General features: G+C 40.3%; 1 protein-coding gene across 7 annotated transcripts in view; it reads left to right on the forward strand.

Annotated features, from left to right (window-relative positions):
* Positions 1–13876, forward strand: part of VAV3 (vav guanine nucleotide exchange factor 3) — a 387336-nt gene that overhangs the window by 277659 nt on the left and 95801 nt on the right. For all 7 annotated transcript variants that reach the window (XM_072968102.1, XM_072968098.1, XM_072968101.1 and 4 more), the window contains one exon: positions 3566–3611. In XM_072968102.1, the coding sequence (XP_072824203.1) occupies positions 3566–3611 (46 nt within the window). The remainder of the gene's footprint in view (positions 1–3565; positions 3612–13876) is intronic.

The following is a 13876-nucleotide window of genomic DNA, read 5'->3' on the forward strand; positions in this document are numbered from 1 at the left end:
GGTTATTGACATAGGTTTCCTTGTAAAGCTCGGAACTTTAACTCAATTTTACTTTACGTTTATCCCATTAGATATAAGTTTTTCCCCCCCAGGGAAGATGATTTCACTTGATTTTATAAGTAATGTGAAGTGGCCGTATTGACAGAAAGTATGCTAATGAGAAGTGGTTAATAATTTTCACATGATACAAAATAATTCTCTCCAGGCATTTTATACTCTTGAAAATTACATGTAAATCTGTCGTGAAAGGAATTAATTTTCACATTAATTTTTTAAAATGTAGCATCAGTGTTTTAGTGACTTGTTTAACTTCTGACTATAATAAGTGTAATTTTTATTTAGTGTGTGATTCTGCTAATAATCTCTACTTTGGATGGATAATTATAGTAAGTTCTTATACTGGCCAATCCACTTGGAAACTTTAATTAGCTTAAGGGAGAAGTGTAGCGAAAGAATGTTGAGAAGCACCTTAACCTCCCTCCTGAGACTTTGTAGAAGATACATTCACTCTCTGAGGCAGTTGCTAATGTGATGTTCAGGAGCCTCCCAGAAGTAAATGATGAAGCCCTTTTGTAAGCTCCATGGTTTTCTCCCTCTTCTCCTGAAGGTCTTCTTTTTCTCCATGTAACAGTTTGTAGTCTTATTCTGTACCCCTTTCAGTAACCATGGTTGTGAATTTGTATTTTTAATTGTATACTTCATTCTCAAGGTAGGTCAGTTTTCAGTAGTCACAGGAACCCTGGGCCTCCCTAATCACACCTGATACAATTGCATCCTGTTCCAGAGCGGGCCTTCAGAAGCCACTTGTAGCTCCAGGAAGCAAGGTTATCACTGCCTATCTATTCAACACGTGTCTACTTTAAATCTATTTTTTAGGGTAGATTTCTCTACCTTTACCACAGGTAGGGGAACCAAAGCCAGTTTCATAGAACAAATGAAACTTTGCTTGTTTTGTTGGTAAAATCAACAGAGAGAATTAGGTTTCTCCCAAAAGAGGCAAGAAGAAAGATTCTTGGACTTATTTCTTTTAGAGAAAGTAAGGTAATAATCGGTAATGAAGCAAGAAATTAAATTAGGCTGGTTGGTTGTTTTATTTCCCCCTCTTCTAGGTAGATCGAGGAGATCTAGAATGTTCTGAAGACTGATTGCCCCGATCTCCTAGGGCTGTAACAGAGAGCTCCCGGGGGTGGCTGCTGGATGTGCCTGCCTCTCCCTGCTGGGGACAAGGTCCTGTCCAGCTCTGCCCTAGGCTTTTGAGAATATAGGTCGGGGCAAGGAGTGTGTTGGGTGGGGTATGGCACAATGACGATTGAAATTTGCATTTTAAAATTGTTCAAATACGTTCTGCTAAACATTTCCAATTTTTTTTTTACAATATAAAATACTTTTTAGGTGCTTTTAAAGTGTAATAAATCTCAGACTCTCCAAATGCACTTGGTCTGAGTGGCTGAAATTCTCTTTTAAATGCACCAGATTGTAGTTTGTCCGCTGCCTACTCTTCCCGTAGAAAAGTTTGTTTTCAGGGTCACTGATTTTCAGTGACTTTCAGGAGGGAAAGCCCAAGACATAAGTAGAAGAAGTTTTCATTTAGATGAGTTCAGACATTCAAAATATCATGAAATTAACAACAATGACAGTGGTTAATAATAATAATAATAATAAGCTATCACTCAGTCCTTACTTTGTGTCAAGAACTTTTCGAAGCACTTAACATAAATTAACTCATTTAATTCTCACCACAAATGCTGTGAAGGAGGTAGTCATCACCCCCATTTTACAGATGAAAAAACAAGCATAGAGACTCTAACTTGCTCCTGATCAAACAGGTGCCGGGTGGCAGGGTCTGAATTGGAGCTTTGTCTGATTCTAGAGTCCATACTCTTACTGACTGTACCCGGTTCCCTATGCTAATCCTAACTGCAAGGTCACAGAGAATCGCTCTTGGACTGAAAGGCTCCTTTTCACTTTCTAAGTTAATAGTTCTTAAGCAGTGCTAGTCTAGGCGTTCCAGGAATAAAGCTCAAAGGTGGAATTCCTTCCTTGCCTTCCCAGCACTTGGATAGGAGGAGGACGAAGAGTAATAGAAAGCCAGCTTCTGCTGTACATTAAGAAGGTGGAGGGCAATGTAGGAAGTACGCAGCCACAGACATCCATCATTATATATTTTCCTATTAAAAATGCTGTCATTTATATAGAGGGTTCCAAAAATTTTATAACGCTTTTGATAGAAAAGAGGTTTTGTTTTGTTTTTTTTTTTTTTTTGAAAGCAGTTTTCTTCCAAGTTACGGGATATGGGTCTGTAGCTCACCATGCTCTCCCCTTTGCCTGCTTGGCTACTAAGAAGCCCAGTGCAGTATTTTCTTCTCCTCGTTCACAACGGCTCTCTTTGTACTAGTTTTTTTTCTTTTTTCCTTTCCCTCAGCGCAGCCATCCATCTTGTTCAGCATAGCTTAGTGCTGATTCAGTGATCAGATCGGGCTTTTGCAAATCCATTTTGAAAGCAGTTGGGTTAAAAACAAAATTATATTTTGAAGATTTCTTCAGTTTGCTTTTAGCTGAGAACCCTGAAACCCGCTTTGAGGCCCTTTGGCAGGCTGTGAGACCCCATTTCACCCATCTAGCCTGTGAATGAGAACACGAAGAACCCTAAGGAAAACCCATGGCTTATGTGTGGTTGGCAAAGCCAGGTGTGCCATGAATGAAACGAAGTCATCACACGCAGGCACGAACCCCAACACACACAGAAAGGAAGTGGCTTTTGGGAAAGTCTGAATAACATGGTAGTTATGGACTGAGCATTTCATCCAGTTACATAACAAAAAGTGACCAATCAAGTCCTTATTAATTAGTGAGCTTACCATAGTTATTAGGTAGGAATGAATTTATTGCTTATGAAATCGAACATGTAACCAGGCATTTTCAAAGATTTAAAACCTCTTTTGGTTTGCGTCTTACCTACAATTTTTGTAGTGCACAATGTTTCTTACAGATAACTTTTCTATAATAAGAATTTACTTTCATGGTTCACAAGCTGCATGCCAGTTTTGTTTCTTAAAATATTCAGAGAGCACTGATCCGTAATTAAAACACCGTCCTCATTTATGTGTTTGCTAAAATCAGAGCTTGAGATCTTTGCTTGGAGGTCGTATGCTCTCTGCAGGCCCCGGAAGCAGCTGCAGTAGGGTTTTGGAGATTGCATGTCTTTGTTGGGAGCATTTTCTAAGCAAGAATGGCTGCTTGGGCTTTGTTTTCATAATTCCTGTTGTCATGACTTTTTAAAAAATGACTCATTATACCCAGAGACGGCAAATGAAAAGATATTTCTTTCCCAAAGCACTGTATCAATGACTTCTCAAATTCAGTGGTATTCGAGTGGAAGGCATTACTGGAGAAATGAAAGATTAAATTATAAAAACCAACTTTGGAACCAAGCGGTTTGATAAAAATTTAGTCATTTTTTTAAATGGAAAAAGTGCAACATTCATTAGTCTTCTAAAGTGTCACAGAATGATACAATTTGGTAATACAGAATCTTTGTTTTGCTTTGTTTTGCCTTTCTGCACAGAAACGGACCAATGGCCTCCGAAGAACTCCCAGACAGGTGGATCCAGGTGTGTGATTAAGCCCCATAATCATTTCTCCAGTTAAGTGATGATGAGAGTGTGTGGGAATTGCTGTAGAAATCAGACAGATTGCTGGCCTTTGTTCCTGGCAGTTTGGCGTATAATGTGCGACCAGGAGGTAACCTTCTCCTGGGTAAATCATTTACCCGGGACAGGGTCACATGGTGAGCAGCCATCAGCACCACAGTCTTTCCACAATCAGCAGTTGAGCTGATTATTTGCTTACTGAACAGCCTCAGGGTGCCTAGTTAATGCTAACGTACCCAACACCCTTCCCTGCTCCCGCCCAAACCTGGGAAAAATCAACCAGCAAACTGGCACTTAAAAAATCAACATTTTCTAAGAGGGTGGGGTTCATAAACCAGGCAATTTTGGTACCCTCCCCACTTGGGAAAGTCCTTTTCTTTATTCTATGTCTGTACGATTTCGTTATGGGAGAGTGAATGTAAGGACTTGGTGAACAAGTGTCCTCCCTGGAGACCAGTTTTCTGTCTGCAGAGAGCGTTCACTTGTTCTCTGTTTAACATCATGAGGTTGGCTCTGTCGTTACTTTTGAATAATTATTTTTTCATCCATTAAGCAATGCCTTCCAGAGTTTGACCAAAAATTTGTTATGTATATGATCATATTATTGTGGGTAAAAAGGTATTCATGGCTAAAGGATTCCAAATATATGAACTCAGTGGTAAATCAAGTGGAACATGAAATACAGAGCAGTCTTGCTGGAAAATAATCTGGATTGTATGTTTTGTTTTCTCATCATAAACAGCCTTCACCTCGTTGTAAAGTTTAGCTTCCAAAGTATTACAGCTTTTACCTGAAACCACACCCATGGTAACCATGCCAGTTTATGAGCTGTTTGTAAAGATTTATAGGAGCTTTGTTGCCTCTGGCTAGAAATTGCCTCACTTGTGTCTTGAGATCAGTTTAAATCTTTTAAGTACAAAACAAAATTAAGGCCATTAAAGAAAATAGGGTTTACGTTTTTATTGGTTCTAACTTTCCCAAGACAATGCCCTTTACAGGAGGCTCTGCAGTCATATTTAAAAGTGACTGCTTCTGTTCCATTTAGCAGCGGGTGCATGACTGTGAACATAATACTTTTTCCTTTATTCTGTATAAGTTACAGTATTCTGTTTCTGAAAATTATCTAAACTTTGTATCAATATTATTTTTAAAAATATTTCCTCTTCCATGGGCATTTTCACTTAATCTATTTTTCCCCAAGGAAATGCATTTCTATATTTATAGTGTGTCAGTAGGAGCACATTTGACCATTAACAATGTACTTTATAGCCAAAATCTTTAAGAGCCCTAGATTATTTAAAGGTAGGTATGGTGAATTCATGATTATAAATACAACAAAGTGGACCATAATAAAATACTTTATTCTCCTTTTCCTAAAGATGATGGCTTTCTATGGGTATAACTCTTCTGGTGTTTCTGCTTATTCAGAGTGTTTAGAACCCCATGAAGAATAAACATACACATACAGAAGAAACGGTGCTATATGTGATGTTTGAGGAAAACCAGTGTCTATTTATAGCTTTCCATTAGGTATAGTAAACATATATGGGTGTTTTCTCATTTTTCCACACTTAGAAAAAAATTAGTTGGTGATCTTGCCTGTTGTAGATCCTAATGCAAAAACCATTTCTCCCCGTAGGGTGTCTTTTGATGCTGGGCTTGAATTATGTGTTTAGGGTTGGTTGTCATTTGCATCTTTGCTGCTTTCTGTTGGCACGTGGCAGAGCTTTTTTGCTCACAGCTAACCCTTGCGTGATAACTGTCTTGCTCTGAGTTGTTCCTGATGTAGCTGCTGGTGAGGTTTTCACAGTTGTGTGGGAGATGCTTCACTCCACGGTGTTTAAACAAGGGATCAACAAAGTCGAGACTTCGTCAGTCTGGACAAACTGCTTCCGAGGGGCATTATTTGCCACTACTGTTTTTACCATAAAAGTTGCTTCAATCTTTTTTAGCGATTTTAGTTGACTTCTCCACGTTAACACGCTGTTTGCTTTCCAGGGCCTCAGAGTGGCTGGTAGAGAAACGTGATTAGGAGAGAGGGCATAGCTCAGTGATAGAGTGCATGCTTAGCATGCACGAGGTCCTGAGTTCGATCCCCAGTGCTGTTAAATAAATAAATACATGAATAAAAATCCAACTGCCTCCCCCCAACAAAAAATAAAAAATTAAAAAAAAAAGATTAAATAATTTGGGAGGTCAGAGGTAACCACTTCACCAGTACCGAATTTCAGAGCCATGTACAAAGGTCAATGATATATTTTCTCGGTAGACCTTTTGTTTTGGAGAGGAGCCTAATGCATAGCTCTTTGGAAGTAGTAGTAGTAAGTGCTTAATATTTGTTAAATGAATTAATGAATGGCTGCATACTTTTTCTGCATGCATTGGCTCTCTTGCTTTTTAAATTCCTCCTGCTGATAAAGTGGACCAGTGTACTCATGGAGTATGGAGTAGTCCGGTGGTAGGAAGTGTGGCTCTGAGCCACACTGCCTGGGCTGGGGACCCAACTTAGCTGTTTCCTTGCTGTGGACCTTTGACACTTGGCTTCTCTCTGTGCTGTAGTTTCCTCATTTGTAAAGGGAGACAAATAATAGCACCTACCTTACAGAGTGGTTGTGAGCATTACATGAGTTAATACATGAGAAGTACTTATAACAGTGCCAAGTCTGTAGTAAATGCTGAGAGATGGCAGTTTTGATAGTAATTACTTTGTGGTAGGGCAGGTTATTTAATATTGGACATTTTGTCATGTGCAGGAGAATCAATAACTTTTGCCAGTTATTTCTTTGAAAAGAGACCTAGAATTTTATGTTGAATTCCAGCTGAAGCTAGAAGTTACATTATCACAGTCGTTTCCAGACTTGCCTTATTCCTTGCTTATCTGATGGCTTCCAAGACATTTTGCTTATCTTTAAGAAGAGACACAATCGACAGTGGTGGTTGAGGGTGTTTTGGGGAAGTTAGCAGTGTTTGTGATTGCAGTAAAGAAGCAAAGAAAGATGAGCTCCCAAGGTTGAAAGCGTGTATTGCGGAGTTCCATTCAAGCCAAGAAAGATGTGAGGTGTGAGTTTGCATTGTGACTTACTTGCCCATTTAAAACATTCCCTCTTTATTAATAATTGTAACTAACCTTTATAAATAATATTTACAATCTCTTTGCGGTTGAGTTTGCTTTTTCTTGTCTTCTGTTGTGTGCCAAGAAATTTATCAATCTGTGATCTTGACTGCTTTTATAAATATAGTAACGTGTTAGATGCAAATCCTGGCAATTTCTTTTGGGTTTTTTAAATATAGCAAGGTATTTTCATAAGTTTGTACTTTTCTTCCTGAGACAGGTGTTGGTTTCAGGAAAATAACACTTTTAAGAGGCAGATCAATTATTTCAGGAACACGGAGGTGCTAAGGCCTTTGTCAAGAACATGAGATCATAAATCTCAAGAAAATCTGAGAACTGGTGTAATATTTTTCACCTAAAGTGGCACTCAAGGTCAGAGTTACCAATTAAATTTTAATACTGAGCTTTAAAAATTTCCTTCTGTCTTAGTATGAAAGATACAAGATTTATTTTAGTTTGCATGTGGCAAAAATGTATACCAGGGCGTGTGTTCTTTTAATCAAGTCCATGTTTTTAGACTGTTGCAAAATTGTCTCATATTTGTGGAACTCATAGCATCTTGTATTTAAGTTCACAGTCACTAGCTTCTAAAAAATTCAGGCTGTTGTTCTGCGTGAAGATTAGATGGAGTAGATGGGAAAGGCTTAGGTGCCCATCCTCCTTCTGATCTTAAGTTACTCATGTGATTTGTGATAACCTTGAAAAGTCAATGAACAGATAATGGTTAAATTGATAAAAAGGAGTTCTTTTTGGGAGCTCCTGCTTCTCATGTGCTCATTGTTAAACTCTTGATTACAAAGAGAAAAATGTGGCTTCAAAACCGTCTTTTCTCACTCACTGAGGGGACGTCTTACTGTTCCTTAGCAGGGACATCTTCAAAGATGGTCACTTTCCCTTTCAGGTGGGTAGGATTGATATATAATGCCATTGCTGTTTCTTCTCGTATGAAGAAAGGAGAAGAAATCTTTTTTTCATTACCGTCTTTGTGTCTTGTACAACAATAAGCACCAGCAATGCCATTAATTATAAAACATGGCCCCTCTCCACAGTTTATATTCTGCCTAAGGAAGGAGTAGAAACAGGCATAAAGTCTTGATTGCATAAATGCATGTACATAAGTGTACATATAAAATATTTTAATATTCTGTCTTACACACTGATTCATTATGGTATGGCATAGTGTCATAAAAACAATTAGGAAATAGTCTGGTAAACATATAAAACACTTAATTATGTAACGTGTGCACAAAAGCAAAAGGAATCGGAAGGAAGAGAAGCCAGTGTGGGCTAAGATTGCTTATGAGCCGAGTCTATGTGTGTTTTCATTTATATAAATAAAATTTTTATGCTGGTTTTTTTTTTGCATTGAATTACAATTTAATACAGTTTTCCTTAATGTTTTAATTTCAAAGGATTGGTAACCTCATTCTAAATCTAAACAGGATTGTTGACTTGAGATTTGCTTTTAAGCATAGTGCCAATTTGCTCAATAGAGAAATTTTGTCTTTTTAATTTCCAAATAGAAAACATTGATGAGAAAAATAGCAACCCAGGATTTTTAAAATAACTGGTCTAAAAGCACAGTTGTCTCCCCCACCCCTTTTTTTGGAGGGAGACATGTATATTCCTGAAGTTTTTAGTAAATGAGCTTTTGTCCGTAATAAACAGGTAACAAAGTATCCACAGATTACAATATTTCCTTATTAATCAACCTTCTGCTCTTTTCTGTCACCTCGAAAACTAATTTCTCCTCAAACTAATTCCTAATCTAAATATTGGGAGCATAATTGTAAATGTGTAAAAATATATTTCACATTGAAAGAATGAACTTGAAAAGACTGGGACAATAGAACCCAGTGATTAAGATTCATTGCAGAGAAATGAGAAATCCAGGCTGCGTACGAGTGCAGGGGCGCCTGCTCTGCTTTTTAAAATCGCTGATTTTCTCAGGCTTCTATTAAACTGTGGACAGTCGGGCTGGTTTTGCACTAAGGCGGTTGATCCCCCGGTAGCTGTTTTCAGGACTGCCTTTCTAATTCCTTTACGATGATGACAGATTTCTGAAAGGCACATCATAGTCCCTCCTTCACATCTTTTTTTGTGTTTGGGGAGGATTTCTTTTTCCCATAGAAGTCTCATCCCAAGCTCACGAAGGGTCACTGTAGCTGTCATCTGGCAGGTTTGCCCACGCCGTTCAGGGACCTCCAGTGTTGGAACAAGGGCAAGGTGACTATCTGAAGACACAGGGGACTTAGGTGAGAAACACAGCATCAGTAATGTGCTTACTGAAATTACCAAACATTTGGCGTATTACATACAGAGCCAACTTCTGGATCATTTATACCCTTCTAATGTATAATTTCTGTTATGATAATAATTATGTCTTCAGAAAATATAGTGTGTCTGTTACATATTTAGAGAAATATTCTGAAAAGGATGTCTTGAAGCCATAAAGTGCTTCTTACCATTTATCATAGATAAATCACTCCTCACTGGGAAGTTCAGGTGTGGCTTGGACACCGTTTGCTCTCTGTGGCCCTGATAGTCAGGTACCATTTCATCACAGAAGCAGAGGAACATGCCGTGTGATGCTAGGTAGGCAGAGAAACATCAGAAATTTCTTATGAGCGAGCAACCTCTGAGAATCAGGCAGTCTGGTTTCAGAACTTTAGTCTGAAGTGCAGTACATGAAAGGAACCAATTGAGTCAAAACTGTTGGCTTCAAATAACAATATTTGGTACAAGTAATATCCAGCTGATACCGGGAAAGGGGACATTGATAAAGGAATCCTTAATATCCTAATTGTTTACAGTCTTAGAGTCTTTCTATACACAGAGAGTGGTTATCAAATTAATTAGAACATTGGAATGGAGTTTGTGGAATTTATTTTGGAATGACTCAGACTGCCAATTATTTATCATTCGCATATTCAAATGAAGTTGACTTTTATATTTTTAATTTGAGTGAAAAGGAAAGATGATGTTAGGTTCTTATAACTATTTTTTTTCACAGGAGATATTGCTTTTGAGATGCATTTTCTCCTGCAGAGATGTTAGAAATTTACGGAAATTTCCCTGTCTTTGAGGACCTTGGAACTTTGTTGGAGAGAGAAGACCTACAAACATAACATGTCAGACAGTAATGGTGTGTGGTATCTGATGGACCCCCCCCAAGTGTGTGTGGTCGCTTGTGACTGGTGTCGTAGGCTGACTGGGAAGGCAGGATCGGGGGGAATCTCTGGGAATTAAACAAGCACAAGGGACATGGAGACGAGGTGTCTGACAAGCACATCCATAGAAGTGCATTTACACAGAGCTACAGATGTTTAAGTAAAGTTATCAGTCTCTTACTCGGTTTGGTGTTCTGACCTCAGTTCAGTGTGCTGTTGTTCGTCGAGTGGCACAAACCCATTTCAAACTGCAGGCGGTCCCCAACGTAGGATGGTTCAACTTAAGGTTTTTTGACTATGACGGTATGAAAGCATTATGCACTGCATAAAAGCTTTATTTTGAATTTTGAACTTTGATACTCTCCCCGGGGTAGTGATGTGTCGTACGATGCTCTCAGTGACAGTGGGCAGGGGCAGCGAGCCGCGGCTCCCCATCAGCCCCACGATCGCATGGGTGAGCAACTGATACCCTTACCACCACCCTGTGCTTCACTTTCAGCACAGCATTCAGGAAATTTCATGAGCTGTTCAACCCTTTATTGTACAATAGGCTTTACGTTAGATGACTTCGCCCACTGTAGGCTAATGTAAGTGTTCTGAGCACATTTAAAGTCAGCTGGGCTAAGCTGTGATGTTCAGTAGGTTAGATGTATTAAATGCATTTTCAGCTTATGATGTTTTCAACGTACGATGGTTTATCAGGATGCAACCCCCTCATAAGAGGAAGATCTATAGTTTAAGGGGAAAAAAGAAGGGAGGATTTATTGACTTAGGCAACTAAAATGGAAAGTGGCTTCAGGCGGAGTTAGATCTAGGGGCTCAAATGATACCATCAGGTTCCGTTTCTCCTTGTCTCTCAATTCTCCTCCTCTGTTGATTTTCTCATTCGGAAGCAGAGTTGGCCACTAGTAACTCTAAATGTACCTTGTCCTCCCAGCTAGTAATCCCAAAGGAAACAGAACAGCTTTCCCCTGTAAATCTAGCAAAAATCCCAAGGTGTCTTTAATTGGTCTGGCCCAGACCTCTGCCCATCTCTGAGGCCATCATGCAGCCAGGGTACCGTGTGATGGGCTATCCTGGCTCCTGTGCCCACTTGCAACGTGGGAAGAGGGGCTGACCCAGCCTGTGGGGCATGACATTTATTTTCCATAAGAAAGAACAGCTCTGTTTACAAAAGGGTGGGGGAAGGAAAATAGAGAAGCTTCGTTGGAGCAGATTATAACGTAAGTCTGTTACTGTGTGTTTCAGACATCTTCCTCCGTGCGTGTCCGGTGGCTGGGTTTTCCACCTCTCCTAGCCTGTCCTTTTTCCACTTGTAGGCCCTTCTGTTTGATTGTTTTCTAGTATCAGACGAGGTTAATGTGGAGGACGTACCTAAAATAGGAATTGGAGCCTCTCGACAAAGGCTCATCCCTGCTCACAGTGTTAGTTTGCAGGGATACCAAGAAAACAACTGGCCTTATCTCATAGTATCTTCTTGTAACCCTGTCACTGTACCTGAAATTTCAGTGTTACACTCGTTTAGATGGAGTCACTCCAGTGTTCCACGGTGGCCTGCGCACACCTGCGTGTCCACTGGTCCATCCGATTGGAGAGCTGAGGGAACAAGACCTAGCACAGCCCGTTCTGTGGAGGCAGGTGGGGAGGGTCAGGATGAGAGGCTGGAGAGCCAGAGAATGCAGCCACTGAGACGGACGTGTACGTCTAACCTGCCTCCGTGGCAGTGAAGGAGTCAGGAGTCAGGAAGAATCTTCCCCAGTTTTGTCTGTGCTTTGGCGCCTTGGTATCCCCACAGGATTGGTTCCAGGATGCCCTGCAGATACCAAAATCGACAGATGCTCAAGTTCCTTAGGTAAAATGGCGAAGCAGAGTCGGCCCGCTCCGTCTCTGGGTTCTGCGGGCGCAGATAGAGGGGCCAGCTGTACGGGGTACTTTCTCTTACGTGGACACTTTCAATCGTCAGAGGCAGCCCCGCGCAGCCGCTTAGACTGAGCTCTCTGCAGTGGCAGAGACCCGGGTTTGTGTCCTGCCCTTCCTTCCGCTTACTGGTTGTGTAATCGTGGGCCAGGAAACCTGTTTGATCATCTCTAAAATGGGAACAATAGTAGCAGACACCTCTTGCTGTCATTGTGAGATTAAATGAGGTTATAGGCAGAACATTCACCAACAAGGTTCAGCACGTAGTAAAGTGCTCTGTATATGAGTGATGGTGGCGGTGCTGGTTATTACGCATACTTACACACCCCTATATTGTCTATTGCTGTGTAACATGCTAGCATAAATTTAGCAGCTTAAAATGGCACATACTTTTTATCTCAGTTTCTGTGAGTTAGAAGTCTGCTCATGGTTTAGCTGGGTCTTCTGCTCAGGGTTTCTCCCAAGACCTCACTCAGGATGCTGTGTCTCATCTGAAGGATCAGCTGAAGAAAGATCCATTCCCAGCCCAGCTGACCTGTGTAACTGTTGGGGGGATTTGGGTCCTTCTGAGCTGCTGAACTGAAGCCCCAATCCCTAGCTTGCTGTTGGCCAGAAGCTGTCCTCTATTCTTTGCCACATGATCCTCCCCAAAGTGGCTGCTGGCTTCATCACAATGTGCCAGCCAAGAGGGCAATGGAGTCTCCTAGAAGGGTGGAAAATTAAGTCTTATGTGACACGATCATGGAAATGACATCTTACCACCTTTCTGTTGGCCAGAGGCAAGTCACAGGTCTTGCCCACATTCAGGAAAGGCAATTATACAAGGGTTAATGCCAGGAAGCAGGAACTATTGGGGTTCATCTTAGAGTCTGTCTGCCACAAACTGTAAGAGGAGATATTGCTATTTTTCAGTGGAGGGAACCAAAGCTCTGAGAGGTTAAGTAATTTACCCAAGGTCACACAGCACCTGACTAGGACCAGGATTTAATGGACCTCATTCTTCTGCAGTTTACTCCTCTAGATCCAGAGACCTCATTCCTCTAGAGATCTATGCACCCTCTTATGCCAACCTTTGGACAGAGGAAAGCTTATTTCCTGAAGTTTCGCTGTGTAGTACAGGACAAATTAGCAGTGTGATCTGGTCTGTTTTGCAGGGTTCATTAGTGGCTGCTGTTACATACAAAGCAGATTTATGGGTGATTTTATTTTATGCATTGTTAATTTTGAAAATGTTAATCTGAAATTGCTACAGTATTTCAATTAATTTGGACGATTAAAACTTAGCACCAGAAGAGTCCCTAGCAGAAGATAAGGCAGCTAATTAGGGGATCTGAAACAAACAACTGTAGATGCTGGCACTGAAACGTGCTGGGTGGATGACACGCAGCAGAACTCACTCTGCTGAGCAGTTTTGAAATGGAAAGAATGATTTCTGGCAGTCTCAGTATTCAACTTGAATGTGTTGATGTTTTTTTCAAAGTCATTTTAAGGAGTTAACTGTTTAACTTAATGTGTAATTTTTTAACAACATGCAGTTTGGGAAAACTGCTGTCATACTCCTTTAAAATATCTTGTGGGTAAAAGTGGTGACAAACACCATACGTTTTATTGTCTACATATTTTTCCTGTCACTTAGGATTTTTCATAATTTTATGTATATTGTTTTGGTATTTTCTCTGAATTTAAAGGTGAAATAGCATATACTTAAAAAAATAACACTTGACCCTCTTAGACGAATTAGAGTTTTGATCCTTGTGCACTACGGGCGGGAATGTATATTGGTGCGGCCATTGTAGGAAACAGCATGGAGGTTCCTCAAAAAACTTAAGATAGAACTATCATATGATGCAGCCATCCCACTCCTGGGCATATATCTCAAAAAAAAAGAAAATGCTTATTCAAAAAGATACATGCACCCCAATGTTCATAGCAGCACTATTTACGATAACCAGGACACGGAAGCAACCCAAGTGACGCAAATGCCCATCAACAGATGAATGGATAAAGAAGATGTGGGGTGTGTGTGT

The sequence above is a fragment of the Vicugna pacos genome, chromosome 9, assembly GCF_048564905.1.
Source record: "Vicugna pacos chromosome 9, VicPac4, whole genome shotgun sequence".
In the NCBI taxonomy this organism is placed as follows: domain Eukaryota; kingdom Metazoa; phylum Chordata; class Mammalia; order Artiodactyla; family Camelidae; genus Vicugna; species Vicugna pacos.